We start from the raw sequence: 13527 nt of genomic DNA on the forward strand, positions 1-13527 counted from the left end.
ATAAAAAAAGAAAAAGAAATGATAGGATTTTTCTTCATGGTCTTTGTAATAAACTGTATGTATTTTTATATTCACCTTAAGGCTCTTGCTGAAGAGGTCAGTGAAGATGAACTTCCCTCTGATGTTGATCTGAATGACCCATACTTTGCCGAAGAAATTACAAAAATAGGTAAGCCAGCCCATATTTGAGTTTTTAATTGGAATTTAAAGAAAGGTGACATGGGTAGAAGCAGTGTAAACTACTCATTCTCTTAAAATTCCTAGAATTTGTGTACCTCTTTTAGTGGCTTATAAGCAAGGTCTGTCCTTTGGGGTATAAACATCTATCCAGTTACAAAGGGTCAGCATACAAATAATTTCATTATAGGAGGCTTTGGTGATGTGATTGATTTAATGGTTTACTAGGGATCCCTTTTTTGGAAATATCCTTGTAGACAGATTGACTATAAAAAGATGAGGGGAAAGGAAGTGATCTTCTTGTGTGCTTACACTGCTTTTCTATGACATATCTCTAGGTCTTTACAAAGACTGAAAAAGTGAAAGTGTGAAATAAATTTGTTTATGTGGATGTATGTATAAATTTCTTAGAATTTTTACATGGTGTTGTAGCATGAAAGCTTTTCTGCTCAAATATACAAAAACATCTATGTTTCATTTATCCATTTTTACATTTATCCTGCTTCATCATTGTAGATGAAAGCCAGCTTCCTCCCATTTTACCTTGGATCCCAGAACTATCTGGTATTTGATTTCCTGTATCCAAGGAGCTTTGTTTCCATCATATATGAACTGCTCATTCTTTCCCTAATGCTTTCATTCTTACCTTTTGATTATGTGTAAATGTGTGTGGTAAGGTTCAGCCCATACATACACAAGTCAGTACAGAGACTACTATAAGCATTTTCCATTTGTTCTCATGCATTTTGCCTTTTTCCTGATCAGAATACCACACACATGAACTCCAAAAGGCTTACTCCTGGAGCAACTCCAAGCTGGCATTGTAAAGAGAAGGATTTTATGAAGTTTCCCTGCTTCTTGTCCCTGGTGACTAGTGGGCCAGAATAGTTCTCAACAGGAAAGTCAAAATTGCTCAAAATTATTTCCTGGTTGTTATAGCCTTTTAGCACTCGCATTTTTTTTTTTTTTTTTTTTGATGAAAAAGGAGATCAAGATGAATAAAGTCTATTATAGGATGTCAGATTCTTAGGAATTGGAAAGGGAAATGGAAACTTAGCATATTCTGCTTTTTATCATACCTGAGCGGTCATTTCTAGAAGATGATGGATTTTAGCCTTATCCTCTGCTTTCAGAAAACCAAGTTTATAATGGAGAAATGCAAAGCATTATAGTTTCCTTGTTCTCATTCCAAAGTGCTTCATTTGGCATGTACAGTCTGGTCAGATTGTAGAACTCAGGGCAGGATTCAAAGAGTAAGTTAAATTGTTTGATGGCTTGGGTGGCTTGTGTCTTGGAATCAGCACATGTAAATTGTGAATAAGCTCTCACTAAATGTAGTAGCAGAAGTTCCAAGGAAAAGTGTAGATAAAATTTGTTTGCTTTCAATATACTTTTGATTTCAGAATAAATCCTAAGAGTAATTATTTGTATCTGGGCTTAAGTTGTTTCTTTAAAGGGAAAAGAAAAACAGAAAGGCTGAGAATTTTTTTTTTTTTACATAAATTTTAGGACAAAAAAAATGTATCTTGCCATGTCTGTTTATTCATACTGTCAATAAATATTGCCTCCTCGGTGCTGGACACTCTGCTAGGCTAGAGATATAACAGTAATAATACAAGCACGGTTATGTTTCTTGAGAAGTCTGTGGTATTAAGGAAGTCATGCTAAACAGGTACAGATAAGAATATTGTAAGAATATGATCAGTGTCTTAAAGAGAATAGAGTAAGAGTGCCTGGGTGGCTCCATCGGTTAAGTGTCTGACTCTTGATTTTGGCTCAGGTCATGGTCTCACAGTTGTGGGTTTGAGCCCCACATGGGGCTCTGCACTTACAGCATTGAACCTGCTTGGGATTCTCTCTCCCTCTCTCTCTGCCCCTTCCGTGTTCTCTTTCTCTCTCTCTCCTTTTCTCTCTCTCTCTCTCTCTCCCCCCCCCCCCACCCCAAATAAACAAACTTTAAAGAATATAGCCTAATATAGAGGATAAAACTGGGAGGAAGGAAGAGTAGTTTACTTTAGACACAGAGGGGGGCCAAAAAAAAAAAAAAAAGACTTTTCCAAGGTGGTGACATTTGAATAAGACCTGTAGAATAAGAAGGAGTCAGGCATAAAGAACATTGCAAACAAGGGAAAAGTAGGTATACAGGCTGTGAGATGAGAAAGAACTTGTGTTGGAGAAATTGAAAGACCCAATGTGACTGGAAAATGGTCAGAGGAGTTTGATAGGAGGCCCGGCTGGGACACAGGATCAACCCTGCATGGCCTTGTGTCATGGCAACACATTTTGATTTTACTCTCCTAACAGCAGGAAGCCACTGAAAGGTCTTTAAGCAAGAACATGACATGATCTGGTGTATATGTTGGTTCCTGTGAAGAGAACAGATTGAAGAAAAGGCATCAGTGAGAGCTGAGAGACCAGGCTTTTCAAGAGGTGATACTGGTTTAGGTAGCATGCCAGTAATGGAATTGGAAGGAAAAAAGTAAATGGAATTCTAGATATATTTTAGACATACACTTGTGGACTTACTTGAATAAGGAAGAAATTTAGCAGAACTAGATTTTTGTTTTGAGTCTCTAGAAGAATATTCTTCCATTTACTGAGTTAGGAAGGAATGTAAAAACAGTAGGTTTGGGTGGGAAGTAAGGTCAATAGTTCCATTTTGGGTATAATCACTTTGAGATGTATTAGGTTACATTTATAAAGAAGTCTGGGTGATCAGCCAAAAAGTCAGTGCAGGTACAAACTTAGGAATCAATAGCATATAAATAGTATTTCAAACCATAGAACTGGAAGTTAAAAGCATTGGTAAGAGAGGAGGGTGCGTGATTGGGCTCTAGGTTGGGTAAAGCTTACACAAGGCACTATTACTCTGTCATACTGGAGAAGGTACTACTTGGAAGGTAGGGAGAAAGTTGAAGAAACTGAGAAGGAGCAGCTGTGGAATAGGAGGAAAAGCGTTAGTGTTTGGAAGGGTGTATAGTTCAAGCCCCATGGCTGAGCAGGACAGAGACATTTTAAGCCAGATGGACTTGGATACATTTGTAACACCTTTGCCCTTGGCAATCCCATAGAGCTAAACTTACATACTCTTCAAAATATGGAGGAATTGAGTTCATTGATTAATGCCAGACCTGATGTTTGGCTTGGGTTAGGAGCCGGTTGTGAGTACTAGAAATCTTTTCTCACTTTTCCTTCTGTTTTTCCCCTACACTATAAACTTGCTATAATTTTTTTCTAAACTACAAACTTGGTATCAAATGAGAGGTTCAAAAATATGTATTTCTAGAATTAGTTAATAGTTAATTTTTTCTCTTAGAAATGAAATACAGTTGACCCTGAACAACATGGATTTGAACTGTGAATCCACTTATACGTGGATTTTTTTTTTGTAAATGTAGTACAGTACTGTAAATGTATTTTCTCTTATGATTTTCTTAATAACATTTTTTCTTTCCTCTAACTTTATCATAAAAATATAAATGTAGTAGGTACAAATATGCAAAATATGTGTTAATCGACTGTTTATGTTATTGGTAGGGTCTCTGGTTGACAGTAAGCTATTAGTAGTTAAGTTTTGTAGAAGTCAAAAGGCACATATGGATTTTCAACCATGTGGGGGGTCAGTGCCCCAAACTTCTGTGTTGTTCAAGTATCAGCTGTATTGGAAAAATTTGTTTATTGCTGTCTAATTGCATAAACTCTTTAATAAGATTTTGTTTTTGAAGAAGTAGAGAAATAAAATACATCACATGTAAATATACCCTATTAAAATGTATCCTTTGTCTTGACAACCTAGATATTTGATAAACAATAAGCCATCCTGAAAATCTAATAATATGGTATACATACTTGATTCATTCAAACAGTATGATGAGTGCTTATATCCTACTGCTTGCATATGTTGGCTTGCAGTTTTAAAATGCTTTTATATGTACTCTGTCTTCTAATCCAAACTTCAGCCCACTTTATAGATGAGTACATTGAAATTCAAAAAACATAGTTGAATTGCCCAAGGGCCAGTGGTAAATGGTAGAACTTGAGTTTAAATGGGCTCCCATTTTGTAACCCTACGAGTATGTTGTGAAGACCAAAGCCAGAGCCAAGGACCCATGTGTATAAGAAGTGGATATAGGGAACTGCTGGATTTCCCAGAAAAGCCAGAATGCCCAGGTCCAAAGGATGATTAACAATCTGTATCTGTTAATCTTGGAACTTGCTACAAAAACAGTGAATTGCAAGGGGCTTTATCACTCCCTTCTGGTCAGTACTGAGACCGCATTTGCCCTCCAGTGAATTCTTTTAACTGTTTTCCTAAGAAGTACTCAGCTAAACCCTCTGGAGGAAGTTTTTTATGAGAACGCTTCTCAGACATTACAAGTAATAGAATATGAAATTTCCTTTACAGATATTCCTTGTACAGGTCAACTTTTTTTACAACAAATCTTTTTCCATAGATGTATTCTGTTACATTTGTTGCTTAAAGAGATGGTAAGGATAGTAAGCCCCAGTAAGGATTGTTTAGATTTATTTTTTTAAGCCATTAACATCTGATTTTGAATCTCTGTCAATGTATTAGAATCATCCATATGTACTTTTTGCAGCAGTCCCAGGACATGTGGTTTTTTACTTGCCAGAAGATTTACTAAAAAATAAATACAACATTTCAGAACAGGGACTTTCATTTCCCTAGTACTCTTATCTAACTTAGGTCTGAAAACTTTCCAAGGAGAAAAAAAATGTTTAAAAAAAATAAGTAAGATATGCTCTCTTAATATGATCTTGTTAACAGTGCAGAAAGGATTTCTACACATTATTTATCTTCTGACTAAACAGTTCAGGCCGGCAGAGTAAATTCTTTGTGAGCAAAAAAATTTTTATCATGCTAAAATTGGATATCATTTTTAACCCTTACCATTTTGGAGATTCTTTTTCCTCCTTTGCTACAATCTTTCTTTCAAGTTTATTTTTATTACTTTTCACCAGGTTGTTATAAAATCTGGAACAGTTAGTTGTGGGTTCTTTGAAATCATTTCCCACAATTGTATATGAAGATCTTTATCTCCTTTATGTATTAATCATATACAGCCTGTTTTTTTCCTGCCACGGGATGATCTTCTGAGTACGTCACTTGTCCATTCACTTCAGAAGGAACTCTTGCCTTGAGAACATAGGAGCAGAAGTAAACTTAGGGTGTGGAAGTCAGACCCTAAGAAACTAGAACCCTGATGATATATATATAGATATAGATGCACATTCTTTAAAATAGAGAAAACGTTATAATCTGAAAATAGATACCTCCATTTCCTGGAGAATCTTTGAGATAGGAGCAATAAAGATTTTCACTTTAGGAAGAAGGGCTGTCTACAAATATTTCTTCCTGGAAGTGTAGACAAATGCCTTGGTAGCACTGAGGGGTGAACCTAAACACTTTATGCTGACATTTTCTCTCAGCTGGGTATGGCTGCCGAAGTACAGCAGGGACTTAATACACACGGAGCAGTTTGTAAAGCCTCTCTCCACTTTAGGCTTTGCTTTTCTTATTATCCCTCATTAGCTGCAGTTATTCAACCATGTTATATTCTGTGAATTTTACTTTTTCACAACAAAATGCATTTTTTTTTAATGTTAATTCATTTTTTGAGAGAGAGACAGAGACAGAGTGAGAGTGGAGAAGGGGCAGAGAGAGAAGGAGACACAGAGTCCAAAGCAGGCTCTAAGCTGTCAGCACCGAGGCCAATGCAGCAACGTGCAGCTCAGACCCACGAACCATGAGATCATGACCTGAGCCAAAGTTGGACCCCTAAACAACAGAGCCACCCAGGCACCCCACAAAATGCATTTTTTTTAATTTTATTTTTTATTTTTTAAAATTTACATCCAAATTAGCATATAGTGCAACAGTGATTTCAGGAGTAGATTCCTTAGTGCCCCTTACCCATTTAGCCCATCTACCCTCCCACAAGCCCTCCAGCAACCCTCAGTTTGTTCTCCATATTTATGAGTCTCTTCTGTTTGGTCCCTCTCCCTGTTTTTATATTACTTTTGTTTCCCTTCCCTTATGTTCATCTGTTTTGTCTCTTAAAGTCCTCATATGAGTAAAGTCATATGATTTTTGTCTTTCTCTGACTAAGTTCACTTAGCATAATACCCTCCAGTTCCATCCACGTAGTTGCAAATGGCAAGATTTCATTCTTTCTGATTGCCGAGTAATACTCCATTGTATATGCATATACCACATCTTCTTTATCCATTCATCCATCGATGGCCATTTGGGCTCTTTCCATACTTTGGCTATTGTTGATAGTGCTGCTATAAACATGGGGGTGCATGTGTCCCTTCAAAACAGCACACCTGTATCCCTTGGATAAATGCCTAGTAGTGCAATTGCTGGGTCATAGGGTAGTTGTATTTTTAGTTTTTTGAGGAACCTCCATACTTTTTTCCAGAGTGGCTGCACCAGCTTGCATTCCCACAAAATGCATTTTAAATGGAAAGAGTTGTTAGAAGGAGAATGACATTTGATAGTGAAGGAATATAGCTTAGTGATTAACATTAGAGAGCCTGAGCTGGACTGCTCAGGTTTAAATCATGGTTCCTTCACTTACTAAACTTGAGAGAATTACTTAAGCTCTCTGTGCTTTGGTTTCCTCATCCACAGAATGAAGATTATAACAAATAATAGAATCTACCTCAGCATTGTTGTGAGGATTAAATTAGTTAATATATATAAAGTGAAGAGAACAGTGCTGCTGCCTATCACAATAGTAAGTACTATGTAAGCTTAGAGACCATTGGTTTCTCTGCGTTGGAAGTGCAGAACACAGCTTAGCCAAAGAAGACCGTGTTCAGTAGTTCAGAGAAGATTGGCATCGTGTAATAACATTCTAGAGTAATAGAACATGTCTTTGTAGATTCTGAACCATCTTATTCATTACACTAGTGTTTCATACTTTTGCACCCTGACACCTGTTCCCTTTGTATCCCTCCTACTCCAAAGACCCAAAAAAGGAAGAAAAAAATCAGGCATCAGCATGATCACCAAGGAGCCCAGGACATCTTATGTATGTGTAGTCAGACTATCATAACAGTAACAACAAGCACTTTATAGCACTGTGTGTTAGGTATTAACTGACCTCTTCATGTTTACTAATTTATTTAGTCCTCACAGTAACCCTATGAAGTAGGTGCTATTATTATAATCGCCATTTTACAGATAAGGACACAGACCCACACTGCCTTAACCGAACTGCGGTACAGCTGGAATTTAAACCCAGGTCAACTGCTCCAGACTCAAGTGCCTTTAATTGCTGTTCATGACTACCTGTCACTCAGGACAAGAACATCTCATCTAACATCTTGTCTCCAGAAGTCCCTGAGTCCCTAGGAATATAAGCAGGGTACCAATAAGGAGCCATTATTACCATAAGTAGTTTTGCCCAAAAATAGCACTAGAAAGTTAACCGAAGATCAAATTTGTCTTCAGAGAATGAGAGTTTTGTTAAACTTTTACTGTGAAATTCTTAATGCAAAGATGAATTTTTCATTTTCCAGATGAGTTTTTTATATACAGAGTTTTAAGAGTTTATATACTAAAGTAACTTTTGTGTGTGTGTGATTTCTTCTGTTGTTCTTACACTAAAAATGTAAGCTCTATTTAAGCTCAGATAACTATTCTCCTGGATATCTCTTAGGTGTTGTTTTTTTCCCCCTTAATGTTAGACTCTTTAATCTAGCTGCATTGTTTTCCTGTACATTGTAAGATGATGCTGCAACTCAATTTTTTTCCCCCAGAATAAAGCAAGTTGCCCAGCACCAGTTATTCAATAATCTCTTCTTTTTCCAGTGATGTATGGTGCTGCATTTTATTATATACTAAGCCATAACTGTTCTATTTCATGAATGGATGTTGAATTTTATCAAATGCATATTCTATACCTATTAAAATGATCTTATGGTTTTTCTTTTTTAGTTAATGATGTAATCATACATTACTTTCAGAAGAAATTCCTTCTTTATAATATTCAGTCACCCCATCCAGATGTATTATTTCATTCACACCCATAGCCATCACTTAGTAATATTTTTTTACTTTCTTCAGTTTCTATATGTTTATTGATAAGATTATTCCTAGATATCTTGCATTTTTGTTCCTAGCATAGTCAGAATGTTATGAATAGTCTTACAGTTTTCCCCCCTTCTGTGTTGGTTTGTTGTGCCAGGTATAAAAGAAAAGAAAAAATCAGTGAAATCTACAAAAGGTGGCATATCTCCAGTGGAAGAAGCTGAAATAGAAAGACAAAAGGTAAAACATGATCATTGTTACATGACTAGTGGATAATTGATATGTACAATTTAAATGAAGTTAGTTGTCTGCATAAGTTTCTACTGTCCCTAAAAAAAAATAACTTATAAAATAAAATATAAAAAATAAAAATATAATATAGAAGATAAAACTTATATAGCAATGGTATTTATAATTAAGTTATAAAACACATAATTAAGTATTTTAGCAGTGCAGTTTTTAAGTTTTACCAAACATTTTTCCAACTAGTACAAAGTTGAAATTTATCTCAAACCCAAAGCATGTCCTTTTTGATTAAAAGGAAAATAACTCATTGTTAAAAATTCTTACTGTGGGGCACCTGGGTGGCTCAGTCAGTTAAGCATCCGACTTTGGCTTATGTCATGATCTTGTGGTTCACGGGTTTGAACCCCACATCAGGCTCTGTGCTGACAGCTCAGAGCCTGGAGCCTGCTTTGGATTCTGTGTCTCTGTCTCTCTGCCCTTCTCCCACTCATTCTCTGGCTCTCTCCCTCTCTCTCTCTCAAAAATAAATAAACATTAAAAAAATTTTGGGGGGGCTCCTGGGTGGCTTGGTCCGTTACGTGACCGACTTCGGCTCAGGTCATGATCTCATGGTTCGTGGGTTCAAGCCCTGCATTGGGCTCTATGCTGAATGCTTGCTTGGAGCCTGGAGCCTGCTTCAGATTCTGTGTCTCCTTCCCTTTCTGTCCCTTCCCCGCTTGTGCTCTGTCTCACTGTCTCTCAAAAATAAATAAATGTAAAAAAAAAATTTTTTTTTTAATAAAAAAAATTTTAAATTCTTACTGTAAGACCAAAAATACTACTATTAAAACCTTGAAATAATATTGCCATAAGTTTTAATTCAATCCAGATCTGTCCTATAATTCAGACTGCTTTTATGTTGTCAAGTGCTAAATTTCTTTCTTATTATGTAAACAACATAAATTTAATGTATAAAATTAAAGTTTTTCTTGAAAATGCAGTGACCCTTATGCTTCAGTGACTCCAAAGATCCATGGCACAGATTAGTATGTATTTTTGTTGAGATAGGAATTGGAGTCAACAGTGTCCCTATGACTGATGTTCATGTCACTCCCTGGGAGTCAGCCTGACTGGTCACCTAAACTCTGCACCATAATGCATATTTTCTAACCTCCATTTATTGCACGTAACAGTAATGCTCATAGAGTAAAGGAACACAAAGAAAATCTTTTGTGGAAAATGGCTTTAAAAAAGAAAGCCAACTAAAGGTGCCAGTGATGAAAGTGAAAGGAAATTAAAGCCATTTAAGTGTTAGTATAGGAAAATTCACCAAAGCCTGACAGCATACTCTGTATTTTCTCTAGTACACATTTTCTCTAGTATTTACTCAGTTCCTCAGAGTTCATGTTTAATCCCATGGTTGGTAGAAAATGCCACTCTTTAGTGGAAACAGACATATTAGATTTCAGAAGCAAATATTAAAATCCTGCCTTTATAGAAATGTATCAGTATTGAAAAGTTAAAGGTAAAAAAGCAAAAGAAAGAAGAAATACCTTGCTGTTAAAGCACATGTTTGGAAAGTGTAGTTTGTGTCACAAAATACTACACATTTGTTAGATTGAGTGTCATTACTTAAAAAGACCAAAGTGATGGGGCGCCTCGGTGGCTCAGCTGGTTAAGTGTCCAACTTCAGCTGAGGTCATGATCTCACAGTTAGTGAGTTTGAGCCCCGCATCAGGCTCTGTGCTGACAGCTCAGAGCCTGGAGCCTGCTTCAGATTCTGTGTCTCCCTCTCTCTCTGCCCCTCCCCTGCTCATACTCTGTCTCTCTATCTCTCTCAAAAATAAATAAACATTAAAAAAAATATATTTTTTTTAAAGACCGAAGTGAAAATGAGAAATTTTTATTTGAGAGATTTAGGGAATCTTTTCTATAGCCTATTAACCAGTTATAATAAGTGAAATGTCTGGTTTTTAAATACAAACTTTCATTCCTCTTGGTGATGCTTCTAAAACTTTTACCTTATTGCTCTACCAAGATCGTTGGGTTTCTTTATGAGTTTTGGTAATCTACAATCAGTTTATAGATGATAAATGATGTCCCAGAGCATTAGCGACCAGGTTCTCTTCCTAGAGGGGATATCTGTGCCCCATACTTCTGCTTGGGGGAAAAAAAAAGCACTGTTGTGTATTTGATCTTTATTTTTCTCTCAACAGGCTGAAATGGCTCTGCTCATGATGGACGAGGAGGAAGAGAGCAAGAAACACTTCAATTATAATAAGATTGTAGAGCACCAGAATCTAAGCAAAAAGAAGAAAAAACTGCTGATGAAAAAGAAGGAATTATTAGAGGATGACTTTGAGGTAACCAGGGACAAAAGTCATTAGCCTCTTAAAGGTGGTATTGAATTTAAAGTCAACTCTGGAGATGATCACTGAGCACAACCAAAGTTAGCTTGAAATGTCTTAAGAAGGGCCCGTAGTAGAGCCAGAGCTACCATCTTTTAGTCCAAAACAGCCAGTTCATCCCAGGGTGGATCAAATCACTGTTTATTTAGTTGGGTACCAGGTGAAGTATTGGCTTGTCTTTTGGTAGCCCTATTGCACCAAAAATACATACCTTTTAATGTTAGAATCGCATGCAGTGTGATGCTCACAGTGGGAAAGATATGCATACTCAAGCTTGACTGAAAAATAACAGGTTCATGTCACATCATATCACTGTGTACAATAGCCACTGCAATAGGCTATACTTTTTTCATTGCTATATCTCTTGTTTCTGTCACTCCCTCTTTTCCCTCTTTTTGCTAATAAGTACATATTCCTAGTAGTCATACAGGCCTTATGTGTGGGTTTGATTGAGCCTGTACAAAAAATCTATAAACAGCAGTCAGCAACTACTTAATGACTTCCAAGAGTAGGCCTTAAAACTCCATTGACTGTCTGTGGGATACAGTTTTCTAATGAATCAATACAAAATGCTCACATGTGTATTTTATATAATCAACAACTCACTTCAAAATTTGGCCCCATTTTGGGCCTTCTGATTTATTAATTTATTTGTTTTTCTTTTGTATTTGCAGGTAAATGTTAAGGATGCAAGGTTTCAGGCAATGTATACTTCCCACTTGTTCAATTTGGATCCTTCAGATCCTAATTTCAAGAAAACAAAAGCTATGGAAAAAATCCTTGAGGAGAAAGCCCGGCAGAGAGAACAGAAAGAACAAGAACTTACTCAGGCAATAAAGAAAAAAGAGAGTGAAATTCAAAAGGAATCACAAAAGAGGTCCATTGATCCTGCCTTGTCAATGTTGATTAAATCTGTAAAAAACAAAACAGAGCAGTTTCAAGCAAGAAAAAAACAAAAAGTCAAATAGCTGTTTGTTGTTTCTTTTTGGATTGAGAATGTGTTCTCCTAAAGTGTACTGAAGTGATAGAGGGAATATTTATTGGGAACAAAGCTTTCTTTCAAGAATATGAATAAAATCTTATTCTGACAGTTATAAAATTTCTTCCCCTATACAACAGTTTGACTTAATTGTGGATGATTGACAGATTTGTTCTATATGTTTCCACAGATTAATCATAATTAATTTAATTAAACTGAAATACAAGATTTATAAAATTTTTGTATTTTATGAAATTGAGTCATACTAGAAAATTACTCTTGTCCTAATTTTTTAAAAGATTATTTACAATTCTATATAAAAATAGAGCAGTGCCCAGTTGTTAAGTCTGAATAAGAGTTAGGAACAATTTGAAAATATGTAGATGCAATATATTAATTTCTCTGGAAAAGGAGGCAGATTTAGGTATCTATGTAAATTTATTTTTCTGGCCATAATGGATAGAAGCCAATAACTTCATTGTTTGTTCATGTTTATTATAGTTTGTTTATGAAATTAATTTGTAAATAAAAGTATAAAATATTTTTATTATTTTGTGTAGCACTGACTTCTTTACTTTTATATTTATATATAGCACCTTAAATAAACTCTCTGAAAAAATACCTGAAAAATTGACTAAGAGGACAACTCTACGAAGAGGCAGTTCCAGGTTTGCATTGCTCATAATTGTATTTGAAATGTTCGTGAGCTCTGCAATGATTTTTCTGTTTGTAGTAACAGAAAATTCTGTCTGCCCTTCAGATTTTTGGAATGCTTAGAAGGGTAGATATGTTGCTATAGAGTTTAAGGATTCTTAATTCCTTTTAAAATTAAGTTAAAACACACCTGTAGGGCCTTAATACTCCTGGATCTCCTTTGGCCTAGGTTTTATAAACTATTAACCATTTAGAGAGGAGAATTAAATGTGCTATATAAACAAGATAAAAAACAAAATGGTCACTTAGAACAAATGATAAATACGGTAGCTCCTGAAAGGCAGTAGGAGTTTAGCCAGGATTGTGGTAAATAGTAAGCTTAACATTTTTCATATAAAAATTCAAGCCTGCTAATGTAGTATGTGTTTTTAAGAATAAAAGGATGGAAAACTCAGAGGGATATCAAGATGACAAGGGCATATAAACAGACTCTGAAAGGAGAAAGAAAAAAAGAGGACATTGCTCATTATAATAGAGAAAAAGGCAGAGTAATGTGTGTGTATGTTTTCATAAAGCACTGGCATTGTTAGGTAATTCAGCCAAATAAAGCAGTGTTCCTATTGATGCTTCTGTGAACTTCCCAGTATTTCACTCACTGAAAGACCATGAATCTTAATATGTTTATGAATATAGTCTATAAACAGTTTTATAATTATTCGTTTCCTAACTTTAAACTATTTAATCATAATGTAGGAATTACTCAGGGTTTGATTTTAAGATTCCTGTGAAACTTAGCCCTTTGGTGTTTGATTGGTTTGGTTTGGTTTGGTTTGTTTTTTTGTTTTTGTTTTTGAGTTCTATGTTTTTAAGTCACTGTTTTTAATTGTAAATCTCATATTTCTAATCAGGCACATAATTGCTTAGAACAAATAAGTTGAGCTTCTAAGTTATGCATAGCTCTGACTCCTTTTCTCAAAGAATTGATACTTTTTAGGTAGAAGAAAAAATGAAAATAGTATTAT

At 35.6% G+C, this 13527-nt stretch overlaps 1 protein-coding gene across 2 annotated transcripts in view; it reads left to right on the forward strand.

The window, feature by feature from the left end:
* Positions 1–12401, forward strand: part of ESF1 (ESF1 nucleolar pre-rRNA processing protein) — a 66834-nt gene extending 54433 nt beyond the window's left edge. For both annotated transcript variants that reach the window (XM_025932333.2, XM_086701655.1), the window contains exons 11-14: positions 82–169; positions 8397–8479; positions 10681–10827; positions 11547–12401. In XM_025932333.2, the coding sequence (XP_025788118.2) occupies positions 82–169; positions 8397–8479; positions 10681–10827; positions 11547–11840 (612 nt within the window). In that variant the 3' untranslated portion in view covers positions 11841–12401. The remainder of the gene's footprint in view (positions 1–81; positions 170–8396; positions 8480–10680; positions 10828–11546) is intronic.
* The last annotated feature ends 1126 nt before the right edge of the window (positions 12402–13527 follow it).

This window comes from Puma concolor, chromosome A3 (assembly GCF_028749965.1).
Source record: "Puma concolor isolate L17-30 chromosome A3, mPumCon1.1.hap2, whole genome shotgun sequence".
In the NCBI taxonomy this organism is placed as follows: Eukaryota; Metazoa; Chordata; class Mammalia; order Carnivora; family Felidae; genus Puma; species Puma concolor.